The following is a 24,028-nucleotide window of genomic DNA, read 5'->3' as shown; positions in this document are numbered from 1 at the left end:
ATTGGAATGTGGAATTTAGCCAGGCTGTCGGTGATAACTCACCTCCTCTTCACAAAAGGCACCTCAATCAACATCCTTAGCTTGTACTAACTCTTCCGATGTTTGCAGATAGGTACTCAAGCTTAACGTGCTTCCAGTGAACGTTGCATTAGTGATGCATCACCCTGCATGGGAAACACTACGATCACAGTTTATAGCTGGGTCGGGATTCAAACTCAGTCTAGATGGCTCAATCGCAATTGCACATACCTCTAAGGTATCCTGCTAGCCCCAATTCCAGCAAGTGAGATTGGGCAAAATAAGTTGTGATTCACTCTACATTCTAAATTCGCAGAGAAATTCTTTCTTGTATACATGTACGAGTAGTTTCCTCAAAGTTAGCATGGCCTTCATATGCAATAGTATCGAGTGAAATCGGCGTTAATATATCATACCTTAATAAAATGTGTATCACAACCTTTCGAAACTGTGAGCACAAAATTTCTTGAATTATTTGTTGCTGCAGTCCTTGTTCTCCTTCACTGTTGCCTCATACGAGGTCCGTCTAAAAAGTAACAGGACTGAGCCTGCTGTGTGCTCCACTTACACAACTTGAATAAATGGGTTGCGTCAGTCTTTCGCAACATTCCAGCAATATATATGATTGGTGATGGTTGACTGCGCTGATTGTGATATTTTTATTTTTATTTTTATTTATTTTTTTTTTTTTACAGATCGTGCTTTCCACGTCTCGTATGAGTCGTGAGCAGAGAGCCAATCTGAAGTTTCTTACCAAGCTTGGTAAAACACCTTCCGAATCCTTCCCAATGCTGCAGCAAGTCTATGGGGAAAAAAACAATGTCATGTGCATTTGAATGGCACAAGAGGTTCAAAGAGGGATGGGAGGAGGTTGAAGATGATCCACGGTCTGGAAGACCTTCAACGAGCAGAACGGCGGACAACATCGAGCGTGTGAAGCGGATGATTGCTGAGGAACTTTCCATCAACAAGGACACTGTCTGAAGCGTCATCACTGAAAATCTCGAAATGCGCAAGGTGTGCACAAAGGTGGTCCCCAAGCTGTTGTCCGAGGACCAGAAACAGCAAAGAGTCACTGTCTGTCAAGACATTATCGAGCGCCTCGAGGAAGATCCAGATCTGCTCGGGAGAGTCATTACTGGCGATGAATCGTGGATATTCGAATACGATCCCGAGACCAAACGGCAGAGTCATCGGTGGAAAAGTTTGGCATCACCAAGACCAAATAAAGCAAGGATGTTGAAGTCGAAGGTCAAGATTATGCTCATCGCATTTTTTGACATCAAGGGCATTGTCCACTTTGAGTTTCTACCACAGGGTCAAATAGTGAATCAATACGTGTACAAGGAGATCCTCCGGCGCCTCATGAGATCAGTCCGAGACAAGAGAAGGGATCTGTGGGAGAACAACGCCTGGGTGCTCCACCATAACAACGCCCCTGCTCACAGTGCCCTGAGTATCTGACAGTTTCTGGCGGAGAGGAACGTGCCAATTCTGAAGCAACCCCCATATTCACCAGACTTGGCCCCTTGTCATTTTTCCTATTCCCCAAGCTCAAGGGGGTGATCAAGGGGACCCGATTTCCTGATGTGGAGGCCATCAAAAGGGCCGTGACGACAGAGCTCCGGAGGATTCCAGAAGAAGCCTTGCAGGGTGCATCGAAGCGTGGGAGAAGAGGATGGACAGGTGTGTGAGACTGGAGGGAAACTATTTTGAAGGGGACAAGCTGTGATTTCAATATATTTTTTGGAATAAAATTTCTGTGAAGTCAGTCCCGTTACTTTTTAGATGGACCTCGTATCTTCTCTTCTTCTTTTTATTTGAATACATAGTCAAAGCTTGAGGAAGGGGTGGTGCACTTAATGGATCAGGGCACAACAGGACAAAAGGAACAGTAGAGAGAGAAAGGTGGGAGGACACCAACAGAGTTAAAGGCCAAGATAGAGGGAGACTGACAAGCAATAGGTGTGGGGGGAGAGGAGATTATGCATGGGGTGGACAAGATGGATACAAAGGGAAACTCTCTGGAGGAAAAAGTGGAAACTTGGAAGGAAGAGGGATTGGAGTGTGTGAATAGGGTGGAGGTTAACAAGGGTAGAAAAGATCCTGGTTTTGGATGGGGAATGATCTGAGATGGTGGTGAACAGCTGTCTTGACAACCTGGAAGGAAGAATAAGATTGAAAAGATGGTGGAAGTTGATTCCACAGGTGGGGTAAAAAAGAGAAACAAATGAGTGGAGGTGACAAGTGATCCTGGATTTAGGTAGTTTCACTGGAAGAGAGGACCTGTGTGGTCAAAGTGCGGAAAGAGCAGAGGGTGCAAGACTAGAAAGGAGGTGGTAGCGGACAGAGACCACCAACCTGTCTGCGATGGTGAAGTGATAGGACCATAGACTCGGATTCATCGCGGTGGATTCCAATGATCTAAATGACTTTGGTTTCCATGGTGGCAAGCCGAGCAAGATGTAAGGCAGGGGAACCAACCCAGAGGGGAGAGCAGTACTCCATCAAGCTGCGAATGAAGGCCTTGACAGTGGTTAGTAGTTCAGGTGTCCCAAGGATGGACTTTTTGCAACGTAGGATGCCCAGTAGGCAGTTGGTTTTGGAGGCCAACTTTCAAAGATTGTTTGCCCAAGAAAGATAATGGCTGATAGTAAGACATGGGAGTCTGAGTGGCTGAACTTCCTCAAGAGCATTGTTAAGAAAGTAGATAAGAGGGTTTGTTTGATGGTCCTTTTGGAGAGAGATGGTCAGAGTGAGATTTGTCAGGATTGAAAGATATATTCCAAGTGTTTGATCAGCTTGTGTTTTTTGTCAAGGTCTGAAGAGAGGGAAGAGGCTGCATCCTGCCTGTCTGAAGGATGAGGGATGTCACGGCAGAGGATGGATTCGTCGGCAAATCGATAAAGGGAATTTTCAGAGAGTGGGAGAGAACAATTATGAAGATGAGGAATAGGACTGAGTCCAGAACACTGCCTTGGGGGTGCTCCAGCCTTGATAGGGAGAGGAGATAAAAGGATTCCGTTGAGAGCTACACGTTGGTTACGAAAGTAAAGAAAGTCAGTAAGGCATCTGTGTAGTTGGCCTTTGATGCCATATTCAGACAATTTGTATAGTAAGGCAGGATGTCAGACTATTGAAAGCTCAAGATACAGTATGTACAGAGAGACTCATTGTCTGACGTCAGGTCTCCATCAATTGTTGGGTGAGTAGAAGCAGCATGTCCAAGGCGGAGTGACCTGCTCTGAAACCAAATTGATGATCTGAGATGAGGTTGTTGGAGAAAAGGAAGGTTTTCATATCAACTGTGATTATGCATTCCATGATATTTCTGATAATTGGAAGTTAGCTGATCGGTCTGTAGAGTTAAGGGGGTCAGTTTTTTGCTCCTTTTCTGTAATGTAGTGATGTTGGCAGTTTTCTAAGCAGATGGAACATTACCGAGCACAAATGACAGGGTGAAAAGGGCAGAGAGAGGATGTGCAAGTGCAGCAGAGCAGGTTTTTTTTTGTCTACCCCTATATTAGCTTTCCTTTGCTGCCGAATAAATGATTGTACACAATTGGGGAGTGGTAGCACTCAAGGTAATGGGTACTGAGTGAGGGGAAAAAAATTAGTGGAATTTCAAAGCAAAAGTTTGGAATGGTGTTTTGGCGATTTCGTTTTTGAAATATTTTCATATTGGTGATCAAAAAAATTGTACATACAGATTTTGAGGCTTGTGGAGGAGCAGAATAATGGGAGAAAGCATCGACGGACGCAAGAGGAAAAACAGCAGGAAAGAACATATGGATGAATCGTAGAACAAGTGGAGGAATTGCAGGTGAAGGTTGGGAGCAGGGTCTCAGCAGGTGTAGCAAAATTCACAGGTAGAAATGGGAAAAGAAAATAAGGCAATGATGTCCAGCTGATTCAAAATCTTGGAGGGAAAGAGCTTGTGATAAAACTCAAGAAGACTGTTCTACATGTAAGAGGAGGGGGTTTGAAAGAATGGAGGGACTGCTAAGTTTAAACTTGGGGAGGGAAGCAAGGAAAGGGGTTTCTGGTGAAATACGTGTGACCTGGATGGTCAGGTATTGGGCAGAATGGTGAGTGGACACTAGCAGCAAGACTAGAACAGAGCCAGTAAAAAAAACAAAAATTTGTTCATTATTTGCCATTTGTACTTTCCAAGATAGTTAAATATAAATGTGACTGAAAAGTAATGTCATCGTGAAAAAGAAGATTATAAACTCATCACACTTTTGCACCACAATTTCTACCCATTATGATGAACCTGTTTTACAACTCACGTTCACATGTATGATGCACAATGTTTCTTCGAGTTTCATCTTCGGGCTGTTTTGCAAGGGGTTTGTTGCCACGACTGATTTCCAGAGTGAAAGTTGATAACTGAAAGGCGCAGCTTTTGCAACATGTGTAAAAGTGAAAGTTTCCAGCAAATCTTGACATTGCAGATTAATTGAGAAATCTTGACATCTTTAGCAACAAGGAAAGACGAATACCACAGTGACATTCAAGATCTGTCAATCTCTGTTTACACCTCTTTCTTTGCTCTTTTGCAGGTTATTCTGAAACAAAAAAACCCATTATATATCATGCGAGCAGGGTATGCTTCCACATTATGTGTGTAAGCATATGGACCATGCTTCTCCATTGTCTTGGGTTGCTCACCTGCATTTGATTTTTCATTTAATTTTCTTTCCCTTTTTTTTTTTCCATTTAAGGATGCTTTCTGATGGTTCTGCAATTATTCCTGATGTACCGGCTTCGATGTCCGTCGGCACACGGAATTACCTTGCTTCCCCCATTGTCTCGGATCACTCACCTGCATTTTTTTCCTCTTTTTTTCTATTTTCATTTACGGACGCTTTCCGACCGTTCTTTGACTTTTTTCGGCGTGTCGGCTTCGATGTCCATCGGCACACAAAATTTCAGCTTTCTGCGTCACCCGAAAGATTGACTGACTTTTATGTCGGTCAGTCAGTGGTGAGAAAGAGCTTTATATATTAGATATACATACATGTATTGCAATATCGTGGAAAGTCACCACGATTACCCACAAAAAGGGTCGGCCTTCTTTTCGTTATTTCAAAGTAAAGGGATAACATGTCATTGCAGACCTCAAGTCCTACCATTTCTCCAACAATTTTATCTCCCATTCTCCCATGGCCATTCCACTTTAGACATGGTTATTATCGCCATGCTTTCTTTTAAAAACCGGGGGAATATTATAACCAGCTCTATCTGTCTGTCTGTCCGTCCATCATGCTATCTCCTAAACAGTTGGACAGCAATTCACCAACTGTGGTAGTGATGATCACCACATGGCAAGAATGTGCAAGAGCAGTGTTGGTTTTGCCTCTGCCCCCTGGGGTGAGGACTTTGGGTCACAGGGGTCAAAACAGGAAGAAACTAGAATGGGCACTCATAGCGCGCATACCTTCGCCACCACTACTTTTTTTGTTCTTGATATGAGTGTGGGGAACTGGTTTCATTTGAATGGTCTTATGACACAAACCACATATCTATAATGTCATGACCCCCCCCCGACTTTCGGGGGCTACGGACTAAACAACAATCAACTCATGTCGTTTTGGCGAGTCTTCACTCGCAAGCTTGGTGAATACAACGTTTCAACAAGAGAAGGTAATCTCGTTTGATGCTGGTTTCATGCAAATCGAATAAGAATTGACTGAGTTATGCCAAAAACCGCATATTTTTCAAGGGCATGACCACCCCCCCCCCGACATTTTACCCCAACCGGTGACGTGTTATGACATCATTGTGTCACAAGATTGGGCATTAAATTCTGAGCATTTTGGTGCTGGGTTCATGTAAAGCGGATAAGAATTGACCACGTTATGACAAAAACCGCATATTTTTCAAGGTCGTGACCCCCCTGACCTTTGACCCCTAACCGGTAACAAGAGTATGGGCGTCATTGTGTCATATTGCATATCACAAGATGAGGCGTTGAATTCTGAACATTTTGGCATTGGTTGCATGCAAATTGAATAAAAATTGACCGTGTTATCGTAAAAAGGCAATTTTGACCTTTTCGTGACCTTGACCTTTGACCCGAACGATCCCAAAATCTAATCGAATGCTTCCTGGCTAATAACCAATCATCCCACCAAATTTCATGCAATTCGGTTTAATACTTTTAGAGTTATACGAATTACAAGATTACAAATAAATAAATAAATAACTACACGCCGACCAAAACATAACCTTTCGCAGAATGCGAAGGTAAAAAAAAAATGTAAACTCAAAATTTGATATTGGGTTATTCCCAGTGGAACTTTTTGTCATCTTTCACCTATGCTTCAGGTGGGAAGCATGGGGGATTAGCGATGCAGCATCATTGACTTTGCTCTAGTTTTACAATGTTAACACCTCGAAGAAAAGCTCAGTTGATCTTAGATGGACATCTACCAGGCATTTGTAGCTGTCTCGCACCCATCCCTGCTCAAAAAAACTGTCCACTGGTGGCAAATTTCCTTTGTGCAAGCAAGTCGTACATTGCTCTGCACGGCGTGATCTCTCCTACTCGATTATTGAGGCCTGTTGCCTCCAAAGGTAGGTTGGTTTATTTTTCGACTGAAACAACCTCTTTGCTTTTCTGAATAATCCTCTGTTCTACTTTTCAGTGATACTAACTTGTGCTCAACAGTTCTTCACCCATGAGGGCTGCAGGCCATGATGACATTCCTAACTTGATTTTGGAGAAAAATAATTTCACAACCATCTGTAAAATGATATTCAAAGTCACACTTTTTGATGCATTTTTAAGAAACACAAGTGGGCAAATCATTCAATTCACTTCTGTTAACAGCTACAGGCAGAAGTCCAGTCTTTGGGTCTTCTCGATTTTGCAATTTCTCACAATCTGTATTTGGCTGACAATATCTCAAAATTGCCCAACTGGGTCAGAGGAAACCTTGGTAACCTTGTTTTTCTTTGTTTGTTTTGTTTTGCCTTGTTCCCACAAATATAATGTTTAACAAACATTTCCCATTCGAAATATTTTGATGAATACCTGTAAGCAACGTTGCACAACAAATACCTTGTCTATACTTTGAGCTGTGTGTGTGTCACCATTTCGTTTTATCAGAGATGGCCTAACGGATCTTCGTCAAACTGTCAGAGGTTCATCATTGAGTTCCTGGGAGTTTTAGGCAAAATAAGTTGTTGGAAAAAAAAAAAAAAAGTTGGATTTTTTGGGGGGATTTTGTTTTTTCTTCAATCTCTGTAGTGCATAAGCATTTGTAGCTATGTGAAAGGTAATATTAAATGATCCCCAACCCCATTCCTTAGTGGGTGTAGGAAAGTGTTTTTGGCCCCCCACAAAAAAAAAAATTCAAAATGTCAACAGGATTTGAGCAGCACCGTGCAACGGTGGGTACCGCTGGAAGTAAATTATCTTTTGTTAAGGGCGTGAGCTCAATTGGTTCGAATTCTGGACTAGTACTTGCATGATATTAGGTTTATGTATATTTATTACCTCCGCCACCGAAGGTGGATGGAGGTTATCTTTTCACCCGTCTGTTTGTTTGTCTGTGTGATATCTCAAAAAGTTATGGATGGATTCAGACGAAACTTGGTGGATGAGTTGGTTCGGTGAGGAGAACAAGCCGAATAAATTTTAGTTCAGGTCCGAATCCAGATCCGGTCCATCAGTGAGATACAAAACGTAAATTAATCAGCCTGGTGGAGGTATGCACTCTACCGAGTGCCCTTCTAGTATTGTTGCATTCAGTGATGTGTCCATATCTGACTTGTTACAGTTCCAAAACGTTTGAAATGCTATTTATTCTGCTCCAACACAAAGTGTTGTCACAGTTAAGTAGCATGTGGGTATATATATATATATATATATATATATATATATATATATATATATATATATATATATATATATATATATATATATATATATTCAACGTTAACAACTGCGATGAGTGTGGTGGAGCTCAAAAATGAATGGTGATGATGGATCAGTTGCTCATGGGGTGAAGGTTGAGGTTCCCATTGAATGGGAGGAAGGAGATGAGGCTTGTCTTAGTTATTGCCAATCGTAAAGAATGGGAGGGTAGAGACAAAAGTAGGTTACTGTTTTTATATCCACATTTATTGTCAGCAAGCAGCTTTGTAATCAAGCAATATAATTCTCCAATACACATGTTTACAAACACACTGAGAATAAGGTTTTAGATCCTGATTGTATAAATTATTGCGATTCTACCCAACATCTTCAAAAATGAGTTTGGATGGTGCAGGCTATGCTCGAGCCATTGTCAGTTTGATTATGACGTCATCGTTGATTTCCTCCAGCTGAGGGTGAAACAAACTTTTCTTCTTCTTTTCTGAAATATTGTACTTAAATGAACATCAACTGGTGGTCACTTGGAGCGAGGAACTTAAACACAATGAGTTGATCAGTGAAGCTCACATTGTATATACGAATCAATTTTCTGGTAAAACTGCAACATTTGGATGATGCCGTTTGAAGCACATGAATTGAGTGTGATGACATTCTGCATAACCCATTATATGCAAATTACAGTTAAGTTTGGTTAACCAAACTTGGGCTGACAGGCCGAGAGGTTTGCACACTCACTTCTAAGCCGTGTAGCCTGAGTTTGAATCTCAACTCAGCTATAAACTGTCATCCTGGTGTCACGCAGGCAAAAGTGTGTGCGCCATCCATCGGATGGATGTTCAACTGGCGTTCCATCTGCCAGCATTAGTTGGTAGATGTTAAACATCCCACGGTGTCCGTGAAGAGTAGCCGAGCTATCGCCGGCACCATGAACAATTTCCAAATTCCTTCCCCCAACTACTGCTGCGAAGGCATTGGCAAACGACCGAGTATAACCCTTGTCAAGAAACTTTGGGCGGCATCAATGCTCTGTAACAGAATACGGTACGTCAGAATCAGAATACAATCAGACTTTTCGACTTGTTTTTGAACTGAAAATATAATATGTAAAAACGTTTCCATGCCAAGATATTGAAGTGATGCAGGTATTCATGTTCTACATGTTGATATAAAAAAAATGGTTTCACAATTACTGTATTGGTCATTTGGTGAACCCGTTAAATCTTGCTGAGCATCATCTAATACAGATGCATCATCCTTCGGTTCTCAACCTTCAAGGTGAACTCCTTGAATTTCATCAACTGGTGGAGAGCACAAGTCACTGAATGACCCAATTCCATTTGTAGTTTTGCAAGAATCTTCGTTCTCTGCGTCTGCTTTCTCCAGCATCGTCGATTCTCCATTGGTGGCCTCCATACCTGTTGCTATTCCACCGCAAGGTGCATTTGCTTTGATTCCAGGTGCGCTCTTTTCTGGCTCTGGTGCTTCTACTGTCTGCTTTTCTTGAGGGTTGGCAAAATCCAGCTCAGCATAGTGTATTATGGTGTCGGCCTGGGTTACATTTTCGGCCCTGTCGCCTGGCGATTCCCCACATAGCACCACAACAGAACTCTCAGGTTTGGCGGTCCCTTCTGCCGGTGCTTTTCTTACCTTCTTCACCCTGAAATTTATTTGAGGTCGCTTTATGGTGCTCTCTCCCCCATCAGGGCCCACTTCAGGTGATTTCTTTACTTTTCCATTCTTTTCATATAGGTATACTTTGTGACCAAAAGTACTCATTTTCTTCTCAAAGTTCTCTTTGCTGAAAGCTCGTTTGAGGGTGTCCAGTCGAGAAGTTTTCTTGCTTGCACCTGCCCCTTCAAGCATCTGATCCAATTCTTTATCATAACCTTCTGCTCCCAGCATTTCCTCTTCATCGTCGTCGAGTGGGATCTCATGTGAAGGCTCCAAGAACACTTCATCTTGGACTTCTTCATGTAAGATCATCGCAGCATCAATGGAAGATTTGGACGTGGATGGTTGCGCTATACTGCTGCGTGGAGTTTGTCCGTCGTCGTCTTCCAGCTCCGTACCTTGCTGCAACATGTCATTCACAGGGAGGGTCATTTAGATGGTGGTGTTTGCTTTGTCAACCTTTAAGTGATTTTATTTATTTGTTACCCCCACCACCGAAGGTGGACAGAGGTTTTTTTTCACCCTTGTTTGTCTTGTCTGTCTGTCTGTGTGCAGGATATCTCAAAAAGTTGTGGACGGATTTAGCCGAAATTTGGTGGGCAGGTTGAGTGCACAATTAGGACGAATTAATTAGATTTTGGTGAAGATCTGGATCCGAGATTTTTTTTTTTTTAATTTTCAAAGTGGTTTTTCAGCATTGAAAGATGGGGCAAAAACAATATGTAACATCCTATATCAAAAAGATATGGATGGATTATGACAAAACTGTGTGGATGAGTTTGGTAAGTGACAAGAACAAGACAATTAGACTTTGGTTAAGGCCCGAATACAGAGCCAGCCTATCAGTGGGATACGAAACATAAACTGTTCAGCTTGGCGGAGATAAAGCTCGCCAGTCTATTCCATCCCACAATGTCATGTTTCATGTTAAAATCGCACGTTCCATTTCACCAAGACCCATGTGTGTGTTTGGCCATTGGCTGAGGGTAAAGGGGGTGGAGCTCAGCCCTGTGAGAGTTCAGGGGGTGAACTGGTGTGTGTGGGTGTGCTTCCAATATGTTGGCCAGTATGTGCTCATGTTATAAATACATAATCAACTTTGCATGGATAACACCAACATACCAGGTTAATGCTTTCTTGTTCAAAATGAGCACAGTTTTCTCTAAAGTGCCTTAATCATTAAAGGCTGATTTTCTGCTAATGTAGCTCTTTTTCATTTTGTCTACGTAGTCGAGGCTGGTGGAGGAGGTAGCTGGCACGACTACACTGAGCGGGTCAGGCCAAAAGGAGCAGCAGAGATTATGACTCGGGGGGGGGGGGGGGGAGGTTACAACGATGCTCATTTCAATTCTGTTTTCAAATGTAACGAACACGCAAAATGATGCAAGTCTTGACTTGATCCCATGGCAGAGGAAACTAAACGACGCCTGTTGAAAGAGGATTAAAGAAAAAGAGTGACTATATTTTCTTCCACCTCCACAATATCGCCCAAATCTGCTCATGCTTTAGCCAGAGGAAAACTGAAACTTCAGTTCATGATCTCTTGGATTACTACAACTCACTGTTAACAGGCTTGTTCCTTCCAACTCATGTAGAATAGAACTGCCAGGCTTGGAGTTTAAGCTCGCAAGTTTATTAGTGCAACTATTCCTCAAACACTCCACCAGCATATAGATTACAGAACCTTCCTGATAACTTTTAACCTTTAAAACCAAAAATGCAACTTGGTTTCTGCCTTAATATCTGAATGAATCACCTTGTGCTTCAAGAACGCTGCGGTCCAACAATGGGAGTCCTCCTAGGAGGACAAACACTTCTGGTGATCGAACATTCGCCAGATATGTTCTCTCCACGATGAAACTCTTCGCCTTTTAAGCGTTGCACAATCTCATCGATTACGGTTTTCAAATCTCTCAAAATCATGTCTCCTCACTGTTGTTTTTTATTATTCCCTTATTGTCCCTGTCAACTGCTTCACAACTTGAAATAGAAAGCACGACGTAAGAAAGTGATTGATTTATTCATTGATTACTGGAGTTTAACAAAGTATGGGTCTGTCTGCATAAGAGGCCAATTTGAATGATAGATTTTATCAACCGATTGTTGATGAAGGTATGCTAACTGTCGTGGGAAATCAGGTGAGGCTTGTGCCTTGGCCATGAGCCATTTTAGTGAAAGAGAGGCTAACACCCAAAACTTCACCTTCACTTTGCTTCCCATGGTGGTTAGCATACGTTTATCAACTCTCATCATGTCATGATGATGAGATGACGAGATCAGTGCAATGCGATGTTGCTGAAAATGCTCCATGTAGAGCGACCGTTGTGCCGAAGCGTTTTCTTGGCAATTCTTATCCCACTGATAGACTGTTTCTTTTCCTGCACGGGTCACAACTCAAACACGGAAAGTCAGAGCAGAATTTGAAATTTGTTGAGGGTGCTCGTCTACTCTCCATGAAGGACATCTTTAACATCCACTAACTCATGCTGGCAAATGGGACACCCAGTTTAATATCCATTCAAGAAACAGCACATGCATTGATGCCTTGTCCTGCTTGCAAAACACCAGGATGACAGTTTATAGCTGGGCCAATACTTGAACCTAGGCTTGACAGCTCAGAGATGAGTGTGCATACCTCTAGAGTCTAGACTATCCTAACAGCCCTCTATCAACTCTCAACTGATAATATATCATGCCAGTAAAAAAAAAGATAATGGTGGCTTACTGGTGAGAACATTGTATTGGTATCGCACAGGTTGTGGATTTAAATCCATCTTAAGGTAGGCCTCATCTTAAGGGTTGTAGATTTTAATTCTAAGCCTCAGGAATTGGTTTCACAACTGCCACGTCACTACTGTATTGTGATATTACAGAAATGAAAAACCTGATGGATCATTAACAACCTTCAGGTGCCTGCCTCACCTGGTCTGGTCTCAATGCGCTGTTGGTCCACTTGTGGTGGTTGACTCTATATTCCCTTCCTTTGTTTTCAGGTCAATGCTAATGGCTCTGGGCCTTCTCCTATGCTTTGTATTTAAGCCATATTTACTCTCGCCAGAGGAGAGGGTGTTGCATTTGTGCCCATTTGTCTGTCTGTCCGCACCGACCATGAGTAGGTGTATTAATTACATTAGCCCCCATATTCCATTAGACCCATAAAATTCCTAATGCATTTGATATGCTTTACACCCCCAATATCCTTTAAGAGCCCTTAGACCCTTTATAACCCAAACACCCTTAAGAACCTCTAATTCCCTTAAGCCCCCTTGGAATCATTTTAGGCCTTTAGACCTTCACACCTTTCAGACCTTTTAATACCCTTTTGACCCCTCTCACCTGACACTTTTTCGATGGTTTAAGACCCTTTAGACTCCTTTAGACAATTCCGACCGTTTAGACCTTAAATTACACCCTTGAGACTCCTTTGCCATTTTAAAACCCTTAAGACCATTTCACCAATTTGCTCTTTCGACCTTCAGATCATTTGACCTTTTACAACTTTTCAGACTTTTTACCATTAAAACTAGACCATTTAGAGTTTAGACCATTCATTTGCAATCAATGACCTTTCATTTAGTCCATGTTTCCATTTATTTTCCACAAAATACACCACACAAAACAATTCCTGGCAAGGCTCTGCAATCTCTGATTGTTTCTTCTTGTTTCACAACTTTATAACAAGGTATTATTATTATTATTTTTTTTTTTGGATGAGTTACACTTTGGTGTTTTCGGCTTTTTAAAGTTTTTTATGTTAAAACATCGCTTAAAATATGTCGTGTTCTTGCTCAGTTTCACATAATAGTTAAACTAGCAGACTGTTTCACTTCGCAGGATTCGGTAGTGAAACGATTCTTGGCAATGTATTTGTTTTTAATTTTATCAACTTTGAATTTTATCAACTTTGAATTTTATCAACTTTGAATTTTATCAACTTTGAATTTTATCAACTTTGAATTGTATCAACTTTGAATTGTATCAACTTTGAATTGTATCAACTTTGAATTGTATCAACTTTAAATTGTATCAACTTTAAATTGTATCAACTTTAAATTGTATCAACTTTAAATTGTATCAACTTTAACTTGTATCAACTTTAAATTGTATCAACTTTAAATTGTATCAACTTTAAATTGTATCAACTTTAAATTGTATCAACTTTAAATTGTATCAACTTTAAATTGTATCAACTTTAAATTGTATCAACTTAAAATTTTCAAGTCCGCAGGGAGTAACAATACATCAAACAATACCATTGTTTTTCTGTGCACTAGTTTTCTTTTTCTATGAAAGCAGATTATGAACCTCTCCTTTCTTTAATGTGGTGTGTAAGATGATTTGTGCATTCGAGAGATACATTTATGTGAACCTTTATACGTAAACAATAGCAGGTGTAACAAATAACTCCCACTTCTTATCTGAGTACATGCAGCTGCGTTTGACTGCAATAAATATCTCCATATGGATCCCTAAATGTAATCCAGGTCATGGTCATTTTGTAACCGCCACTTCTTCACCTCCATTTGGGTGGAGAACAAAAATTATTTGTTGCTGTTTGATTGTCCATTGTGCAAAATGACGTGCTACGGATAATGGACCATCTGTCTATCTCACTCTTATAGTTATCGTGGCTCGGCAGTCAGGCCCAACCCACTTGAGTATGTGAGTCCCTTATGATAGAGGTGAAAAGTTTGTCTGAAAAGTTGGGAAAGGTTTGGCGATAAGGGCCGAAATCTTTTGAGTAAATATCTGGTTCCAAAGATAGCTGAAGCTGAGCATGCAAACGGTTCACACTACAGTACTTAGAGCTTTTCAGAGCAAGTTTTTATTAACTTCTCGGCTTTAATAAAAAAACTTCTGAAAGCAGTGAATATGTCGTGTTCTTGCTCATGGTTAGGTTCATATATTTTTCTATTTTCTGGACACTTCCCATCTTCCCTGTCAGTACGATTGCAGCACTGTCTCTTGAATAGAGTCATAGTCAAGTTTAGCTTCGTTTGAACTTGAGAGTGCAAATTGAACACATACCTTCAGATGACGTAATTGCTAAAAGGTAGTTCTAACTTATCAATGCTTTAGATAACGTAACAGGAGTGGCAGAGAGCGACCTGGAAAGGGGTAAACGAGGATTCAATCAAAGACTCTCAGCTCACAGAGTGTGACCAAAGGAAACTCATCGTCGTATTTTATAGAAGTATCCAGGGGATGATTGATAAGACATGGTGATGATGTACATAGAAGCACAGCCTAGTCCGAGCTCAGATCCAGTGACGTCACACCAGTTCTATGCCCTACAACATGTGTATGGAATATTTCACTGATCACTCCTGCTGCTGGTTAGTGCTGCCTTTGCTAAGCATGAGCCCATATTGTATCCTGATGTTGGCTTCATGGTCGAGGTGGCTGGCTTAAGATCTCAGGGTCTTGAGTTCGAGCCCCTGTCAGGTGTGTGTGTGTGTGTGTGTGTGTGTGTGTGTGTGTGTGTGTGTGTGTGTGTGTGTGTGTGTGTGTGTGTGTGTGTGTGTGTGTGTGTGTGTGTGTGTGTGTGTGTGTGTGTGTGTGTGTGTGTGTGTGTGTGTGTGTTAAAAATTGAGACAAGACAGGAGACAGCAAAAGTGCAGCTTTTGGTAAAGAGCAGGAAAAACGAGTTTGGTGGAGGTTGGAGTTAAAGGATGAGGAGAGTGGGACATTTTGTCATTTTGGGTAGTGATATGCACTCAGCCTCTGAGAACACGTCTTCAGGTACATGTAAACGTCAATTCCCTTCCCATGGAAGTTTGCAGTTGTTAAAATCCATCACATGTACCCATTGTGGAGCTCTTTGCTCACTCCCTTTCTCTGAACATCAGTAGATGATTTACCATAAACATTCCGCCGAACCAGCGCGTTCATAAAATCATGTTTAGACGTTTCGAGGATGTGAAAACGTTTTCTCCCAACTCACTTTAGGGTTGGCGTCAAGTCATGACGCACGTCAGCACTACCTTTGTTTATCGGATTTAGGGATATGAAGTGGAGCCGTTTTGGGTGTTACTGGCACGCTCCGAGTCGGAGTAAAGATACGAATGGAAGTGAAATTAAATGTTTTTGTATCCGTGGAATTAAGGGCTTGGGGGTTGAGTTCCAAGGGTGCGAGTGAAAACGTGTGTGCGCCTTTCGTGCGTAATAATAATTGTGTTTCAACATTCGATGTCACGAGGCGTTTCCTTTGGAACTCGCACTTCGAGGCATCAGTGGGAATGAATCATTTTTGAAGCTCGTTTTCCATCCCTACGACGAGTGTCACTTTCAAACCCCCATGGTGCGTGTTTTCTGTGCAAAGTTTGCTGACTGAGCGTGATTGACCCCCCCTCCCCCACGACCCTCGAACTCAAGTGGACGCACCTTGGCGATGAGGATTTTAAAGTTGTCCTGGTGCAGGAGACGTGCCTGGCCGGCCTGCACTCCCTCCAGCAGCACCGCCTGGCGCCCCAGCTTCGCACGGATGTCCCGCACGTTCGCGCTGACCCGGCGTGCCTTGTCCAGGAGCGCCGTGGTCGCCTCATCGCCCTCGGCTTGACCCGACCCCAGCTGGGCCAGGTTGGTGGTCATTGCCCGCAGGGTGACCGCCGTGCTCTCCTGGCGTTCCTGCAGCCGAACCTGACCCTCCCGCAGCGCCTCGACCGAGCACAGCAAGCGGTCGATGAGTGCCAGGGTCGCGGTGTTGTCCATGATCACGTCTGCCCCGCCAACCGCTGAACTCATCACCTGCGATGCAGCCATGTTTGGTATCCTGAAAGCGACTCCTCACCAGCAGTGACAGTTCAGGGACTGACTTGGGTAAAACCCCGAGGGCGCAATCTTCAATGGTACCAATTGCGTAAAGGTGCAGCTACTCCCAGTCCCAGTCCCAGTCCCGATCGTTGCCCCAGCCTTATAAGAAGCTTTTCCACCGCCCTCTCGCACCAAGCCCTCCCCACCCTGTAATAATCCTCGTGGGAGGGTTGAGGTTGATCGAGGGACGAGTAAGGGCGAGGCAATCCCCGTCACCCGAACCCTTCCTTTTTCCACGAGACGCGCTTCGCCCGTTTTTCCTCCGGGAAAAGCGGAGAATCACTTGTTTTTGCTCCAGGGTAGTTTCCAAGTGGAATTAAGGGTCTTGAGTTCAAACACCACCGGAGGGGGAGGGCGGGGTGAGGATGGAAGAGGGAAGGGTTGGTTAGGCTGTGACTTGTTCGATTATCTTCAGCCTTGATAAAATAGTTACATTAACTTTTTTCCTTTTCGAAACTGTTCTTCTTACCTTTTAAAAAAAAAAAAGGTTGCCATGAAGAGGTAGCGTCTTCTTTTTATGGTTGTTATCGTCGATGTGATGCCGGTACAGTACAGGATTTCATGAATAGCACTGTGAGCGCCCCCGTCACGGCACGGCTCGCCAGTGGAGACGGCCAAATTTTCCCATTGCGTTTCAGTGATAGAAATGGCGTAAAAAGAAACCAAGAGCCGTGAAACCACACGCATCTTGGGGGCTTTGAAACAACGTTTGGCCTTTCACGGTTTCAATCACATCCTTTGTTCCGTTGTTTGTCCATCAGGGATCATGTATCGGGACAGACTGGACACGAGGCCATCCGTGGACACACAAGGGATGTAGGGGAGGTGTCCACCGGCCGGACGATAAGTACGGGGATCCCAGGATCGTAACACTGTCATGGTAAGCTGCAGTTTGTGCGGTCGAGTCGAGATGCAAAATATCGTGGCATCGAGTGCAGGTTGCCGAGGGTGCAGCGTTGGGAACTCAGAGAAGCATGCTTGGGGCTCTCATGGGAAACTGAACTGGCAGGAATGTGGGATGCATCGCAGGGAGAGTGAGAGAGAGACGCACTCCGGTCCAAGAAAGGGTAACATTTCAAAGGTTATAAATCTCATTCATTCTCACACAATGGATGACCCAAATACCGGATTGTGAAAGGGGGGTTGGAGAATGACTCCACCAGAAGGCGCTGCGCACCAACTTATAAAGAACTTGATCCGTTTTCAAACACGAGAGGGAGATATATACGTGGGTACATTCAAAAGACTGAGACAGAATTTGTCTTGTTTTAATGTCTTTCTTTCACAGCTGCAATTACAAGATCTCATTGACTGATCATGGTATGGGTACCAAAACAGGGTGGTTATGTAGCAGGCCTCCCATGTTGTCAGCAGCCATGCAGGATGTGTTGCTGTGACACAGGCGTGTCTGGTAACCATTCCAGTTAAGAGGTGTTATATCTTTCATATTGTTAGGTTATGGAAGCAGGACCCCAGGGTGACACACTCAACACATCAAGAACCCTCAGTACTAAGTTAGATATTTCATTAGTGAGGGTGTTTACTAGGTTACCTTTCCCCTTGCAACAGACATGGGAAAGTGTGTGTGTGTGTGTGTGTGTGTGTGTGTGTGTGTGTGTGTGTGTGCGTGCGTGCGTGCGTGCGTGCGTGCGTGCGTGCGTGCGTGCGCGTGTGTGTTTAGCAGGTTCTATCCCTTTTGTAATTCCAACCTTCTTGGAATCCCCCTATCCATCCATCCATCCATCCCAATCCCTCACCCTTCCACTCTCAAACCTCACACTTTCTCAAACCTCCCTCTTCATTGAATCAATTTAAATCCCTCCCATCCTCAATCCATTTGAATCCTATTTTTCATCCTTCTTTCTGCAGTGCAAACCATACACACTTTACTTCACACCAACACCACAATCCAAACCATGTGAGTGGTGCTGTCCCTGATGGCAAGTACTGCAGCTCCGCCAAAATGTGACATCATACGTTGTAAAAGAATAGCCAATGGAGAAGCGACACAAGCGGGTCTTGGGGTGCGAAAACTCCCCCCTACCTACCCTGGAGCCCCCACCTCACCCAATGTCGATAAAAAGCCAAAACACACCAACGATTAGCACTGATTGACGCACTTAGGATCTGGACAAAACCTAAAACTGCCTACTTCCTGCATGTCTGGGAACATAGCAAGACGAGTTGTGCTGGGAAAAGAAACAGAGGGCAAACTACAGCGGGAGATCCTTGAGTCACAGAGGCTACACACACACACACACACACACACACACACACACACACACACACACACACACACACACACACACACACACACACACACACAGACACACAGACACACAGACACACAGACACACAGACACACAGACACACAGACACACAGACACACAGACACACAGACACACAGACACACAGACACACAGACACACAGACACACAGACACACAGACACACAGACACACAGACACACAGACACACAGACACACAGACACACAGACACACAGACACACAGACACACACACAGACACACAGACACACACACACCATCTTCCTTCATTTCCCCTCCTTTCCTTCCAAATTTGGACCAATGCAAACCCACTGGCTTGTGTCTGGTGAGCAAGAGGCTGCAACCAGGCATCAGACTTCTCCCCCCTCTCTCTCCCCTCTCTCTCTCGCCCTCTCTCTCCCCTCCCCCTTCTCTCTCCCCCCCTCTCTCTCTCTCTCTCTCTCTCTCTCTCTCTCTCTCTCTCTCTCTCTCTCTCTCTCTCTCTCTCTCTCTCTCTCTCTCTCTCTCTCTCTCTCTCTCTCTCTTTCCCCCTCCCTCTTCCTCTCTCTACTTTCCTCAAAGTGAGTGAGGTACACCCGTCTTGCGTTAGATCATTTAAGAATGTGTAAGGGATTCTTTTCCAGCTTAGGGGTTAAGACTTTTTGTGTCACTGCATTTCTGTAAATACTTGCATTCCTATAACTACGTGTCTTTCCCAATCGTTCTATAAACTGTTTCAAATCTGCTTAATTGTCTTTTTTCACCATTGGTTCAACATAGCGTATGTAATAAATAGACGAGAAGTTTTGCCCCATTGAATTGCTGCACGAGATAACAGACACCCCATTTAAGTTTTCACTCAGCCATACGTAATATGTGGATAAAGGTGGGACGTCGAGAGCGCAATTTTCCATTTGGGATAGCTGAATCACCAGTGAGGTAATGCGATAATTAGGCGCGAGGACCCTGCTAGATGTAGTTGCTTCAACTGGCATCCTCAGTTGTTTAGCAACCCGTCAGGTCATGGAGTTATTTGTGACTCGTCGGATGCAGGGTCGGAGGTCAGGAAGCGGGTCCAAGCAACCCCCTCATAATCTTAACACAATAGAAGATCTTAACCACTAGCACTCAAAGCCCATAGCCATTTGACTTTAACTAAACACAGACATAGGTGCTTGTGATATCCTGGAAATTAGACAAGCAAGGTTGACAGATAGAGGGAAGAGAAGTTGGTGGGTATGGGGGTAAGTTGTCAATCCAGCTCACGTGCAACGAACAATGTGAGAGGTACTGGTGGGGTGTGGTAGCGTGTAGTGATAGCTCTGAAACTAACTGTTGTGGACTCAGGTTGATGCTACTCAAGAATGCGAGTCAAAGAGGTGTATGCACTGGGGAATGCAAGGGGCTTTTCAACATGCCTGTCTCTTTAAACTATCGGTTCCAGCAACCACGTTTCCCATCACCTGTGTTGTTGTTCATTATTAATTAGGGCCTGGCCTCCAAATTTTCCTCCGTGCTCTCACACAATTTCGTGGCTGGGCAGCGTGGCTCCACTGGCAGGTCTGCCCACCTGCCAAACTCATTTTTCAGCACCCCCCGGTTGCTGAGGCTGTCTCTGAGCCTTCCTACTTCTCACTAACCTGGGGAATGCCCTCACTGACATTTCCCCCTCAATGCCCACATGGCATTTTGGTGCCCTGGGTATCCGTGCCCATTACCTACTCTAACTCCTTGGTCCCTTGCACCCACGGCCTACTCTGGCCAACTACTCCAGTGCCTAGGGTGTCCTCCACTCGATACTCACCTTTCACAAGCCACGCTCCCAGCTGGTTAATCGTCTCCTGCACCCTGCAAAATGTTCAATGCCTTCGTTCAACAACAACCACAAAACAACATCCCTTTGTTGATTTGATTATCCTGCTGACTAATATTACTCTAACCCCGGATTCCCTTGGGTGGGATTCACTCCTCCCCCCCCCCCACCCTTACAATCATTCGTTCGCACCATGCATTCCACATTCATTCATCGGGCCCGCTGACCCACATTCACTCATCATTTTTCCACTCACTCCGACACTCTAATAGCTACGTCTCCCAAACTAACTCATCCCTCCATCATCCCTTACTCTAATGCACATTCCGTTTAACTATATCACGAAACTACATCCCCACAACACATTCCATGTCTGTCCTTGTTCCCAATGATCTCTAATTTCTCTAATTACTATCCTAACTTCCCCTCAGCTAATTAATGTTCCCGGGCGCACATGGAGGACAGCTTCTAATGCACACATGGGGCCGGTCTATCTACCGCTATACCCTCCTCCTAACTAGTGCTTCTTTGCCCGGGCTTTGTCTACTTGTGACCAGTCCCGGCGAGCATTCCGCCTCCACGGGGATGATCAACCTAGCTCCCGTTCCTTCGGTCTGGCTGATCCTTGAGGGTGTAACATCACCTTTATAGGGTCTTAGGCGGTCCACATTAACGATACTCGTGGGGGAGGGCTCGTGGGCCCATTTTTATTTTGATGACCACGTCACTAATTTGCGCCAGGATGGCCCCTGGGCCCTGCCAGGGCGAGGTGAGTTTCGGGCATTTGCCCTTCCTTCTCTGGGGGTTGAAGAACCAAATCTTCATCCCCAGGGAGTACTCACTCGCCTGGCTCCGGTGGTTGTACCTGTGCTTCATTTTTACACCTGCCTCATGGAATTGGCGGTGGGCGAAGGCATGGACCCGTTCCATGCCTTCCTCCAACTGACGTGCGTAGCCCTCCCCTGGGGGTCTTTCAGGACGCTCAGGCGTTGAGCCGCACAGCAAATCGATGGGAGCCCGCAGCTCCCGTCCATATATGAGCAGCGCTGGGCTGCAAGCGGTGGCTCCATGCTGACTCGTCCGATAGGCCATGAATAAATACTGCAGATATTCGTCTCAGTCATCTTGACGGGTGGTGGTAAAGAGTGCCAATTGCTATATCAGGGTTCTATTGAACCTTTCCACCATCCCGTCAGATTGTGGCTGCCAGGACAACGCCCTGTCCTCCTCCGAACCGCCTGCAATGGTCCAGACCCTGCCACCCAGCGGTCGACCATGTCTCGGACTATTCCCTCCAGCTCTGTCCGGGTGTCAAGACCAGTCCCAGCTCCAGGCTCATGACTGTCCATGGGGCCCTCCTGCCGGACAGTTACGCATGGCGCTCGGATCTGGGTAGAGTCTGGGTGGTATGATACGTCTTCTCCTTAATTATTAGTCCCCTACCGATTTCACCGGAGGGGACTATAGATTTGTTCTCCGTCTGTCTCACCTGTGGTTTTTCAGATTTTTTCCCCATCTCCTCTAAAATATTTAACTGAAACTTGGTACATGGCTTTATTATGATAAGTTACAGAACAAGCTTGAGTTTTGGAGCGGTTTGTCAATTTTTCACAGGGTTATGCCCTTTCTGGACTTAGAGAATATCACATCGATATAGGGGACATGTATTGCAAAGCAATTGTCACTTTTGTTAGTGAAAAATTTCACTGTACCAGCACTCAAAGGGATAATGAGTGACTTTCAAATCTTCTTATAACCCTCTCCTGAACGGTGCTTCTCCACCACTTTATGCCTAATTTGTTTGAATAAGCTCCTTGGTCTTCATGTTTGCGCTGATGTTTGACCAAGTGAGTTGCTCCTTAAAAACTCTTTAGATAAGTGACATGATGGACCACACTCTTTACAGAGCATTGGTGCTGCTGAAGCAGTTTCTTGGCAAGGGTGAGACTGGGTGGTTTGCCATTGCCTTCCCATCGTCGTTTGCCCGTGATCTATCCTTTAAAAGCTGAGCATTAATGAAAGAATCAGCAAGGGATAAGCATTTTAGTCTTTAGTGTGATTCGGCATCTTTGGCATGATTCGGCCAGGGTTTGAACAACTGACCTCAATTCAGAGCAGATGATCCAACCATTATACCCCCAGTCTGGTTATTCAGCCAAGGCTGAGCGAAATGTCCCCCAATGCCGTTTATTCTTACGACTTTGGAACACTGCAACCCATGTCTGCAGAAAACGGATTTCTTGCAATGCCAGCCACATCCAATCATCAATCAGCCACATGCCAGCCACAATCAATCAGCCACATCCAATTTTCCATCCAATCATCATGTAACTTTGTCTATGAAGGTTGCTTGTATCCTTGCACACATTTCTTATTTCGTCAAATTGATTGTGGGATGGCTTTAAAGGCCATAAAAACAAGTTCATGAATCTTTCCTTAGTGTGGGGAAAGGAGTTGCACAGAGCACACTGCACAAGTGCATGAAACACATCTGCACTTGCCACAAGAGATGGTTCGAGCTCAATTTTTCCCAGCACGAGCCGAAAAAAAGTGGGAAAAGGCAGGAATCGCAAATCTATTTCCCGCAATTTTCCAGGAATTCCCGGGTAACGATTTGCTGGGAAGAAACACGAGCTTGGGCTCTATTTGTTTGAAAGCTTTTCGCAGCTCAAGCTCGAGAAAATTAGGCTTGCACCATCTCTAATCTCCATGATATGCGGCATGTCAGTGGGGTGGCACAACAGACAACATAGAAGAAAATGAACACAAAATATTATCCTGAACTGAACTGAACTGAACTGAACTTTATTATCCTGACCGGAACTTTCATTGGAGTCCTTTTTCATGTCGGTCGCAGAAGGGCCTCGGCCGACGTTCAACAACATGGTCAAGGATGGTTGTGGATGCCTATTACCTGGTTCCTGGTACCTGAAACACCCTGCAACCCATGCCTGCAGAAAACGGATGTTTTTTTTTTGGGAATGCCGGCGGAATTTTGCATCCAATCATGCAACATTGTATGAAGCTAGCTTTTACCCTTGCACACATTTCTAATTTAGTCCACTTAATTGTGAGATGGCTTTGAAGGTCAAAAAATACAAGTTGATGAGTCTTTCCTTCATGTTGGGAAAGGAGGTGCACAGAGCACACTGCACAAGCGCAAGCACATCCTCACTTGCCACTGGAGATGGTCCGAAGGCACACATTCTGAAACCAAACCGAAATAAACAGGAAAAGGTAGGAATCCCGAATAGATTTTCTGCAATTTTCCAGGAATTCCTGGGAAACAATTTACTGGGAAGAACCACCAGCCTGGGCTTTATTTGTTGAAAACTTTTCGTGGCACAACCTTGAGAAAATTAGACTTGCACCATCTCAAACGTCTGTCATATGCAGCGGGTCAATGGTGTGGCACAACAAACATCATGGACAAAAAAATTAATACTAAAATATTATCCTGAACTTTATGTTGATTGTAACTTTCATTGGAGTCTTTTTTTCTCCTCGTTCACAGAAGGGCCTCGGCCGATGTTTCACAACATGATCAAGGATGGTTGTGG

At 44.1% G+C, this 24,028-nt stretch overlaps 1 protein-coding gene across 1 annotated transcript; it reads right to left on the bottom strand.

Moving 5' to 3' along the window:
- Nucleotides 1-8,126: 8,126 nt before the first annotated feature.
- Nucleotides 8,127-16,503, bottom strand: LOC147022012 (caveolae-associated protein 2-like). Its single transcript, XM_085892552.1, has 2 exons — nucleotides 15,962-16,503; nucleotides 8,127-9,979 (listed from the first exon to the last, which is right to left on the bottom strand). Exons 1-2 carry the CDS (start codon nucleotides 16,337-16,339, stop codon nucleotides 9,170-9,172), a joined length of 1,188 nt encoding a protein of 395 aa, XP_085748678.1. The 5' UTR covers nucleotides 16,340-16,503; the 3' UTR covers nucleotides 8,127-9,169.
- Nucleotides 16,504-24,028: the final 7,525 nt, after the last annotated feature.

Source organism: Eptatretus burgeri, chromosome 8 (genome assembly GCF_056783735.1).
Source record: "Eptatretus burgeri isolate ZD-2024b chromosome 8, Ebu_testis_v1, whole genome shotgun sequence".
NCBI classification, from domain to species: Eukaryota; Metazoa; Chordata; class Myxini; order Myxiniformes; family Myxinidae; genus Eptatretus; species Eptatretus burgeri.
Note: the sequence above shows the minus strand (reverse complement) of the source record. Positions and strands in the feature narration are given on the sequence as shown.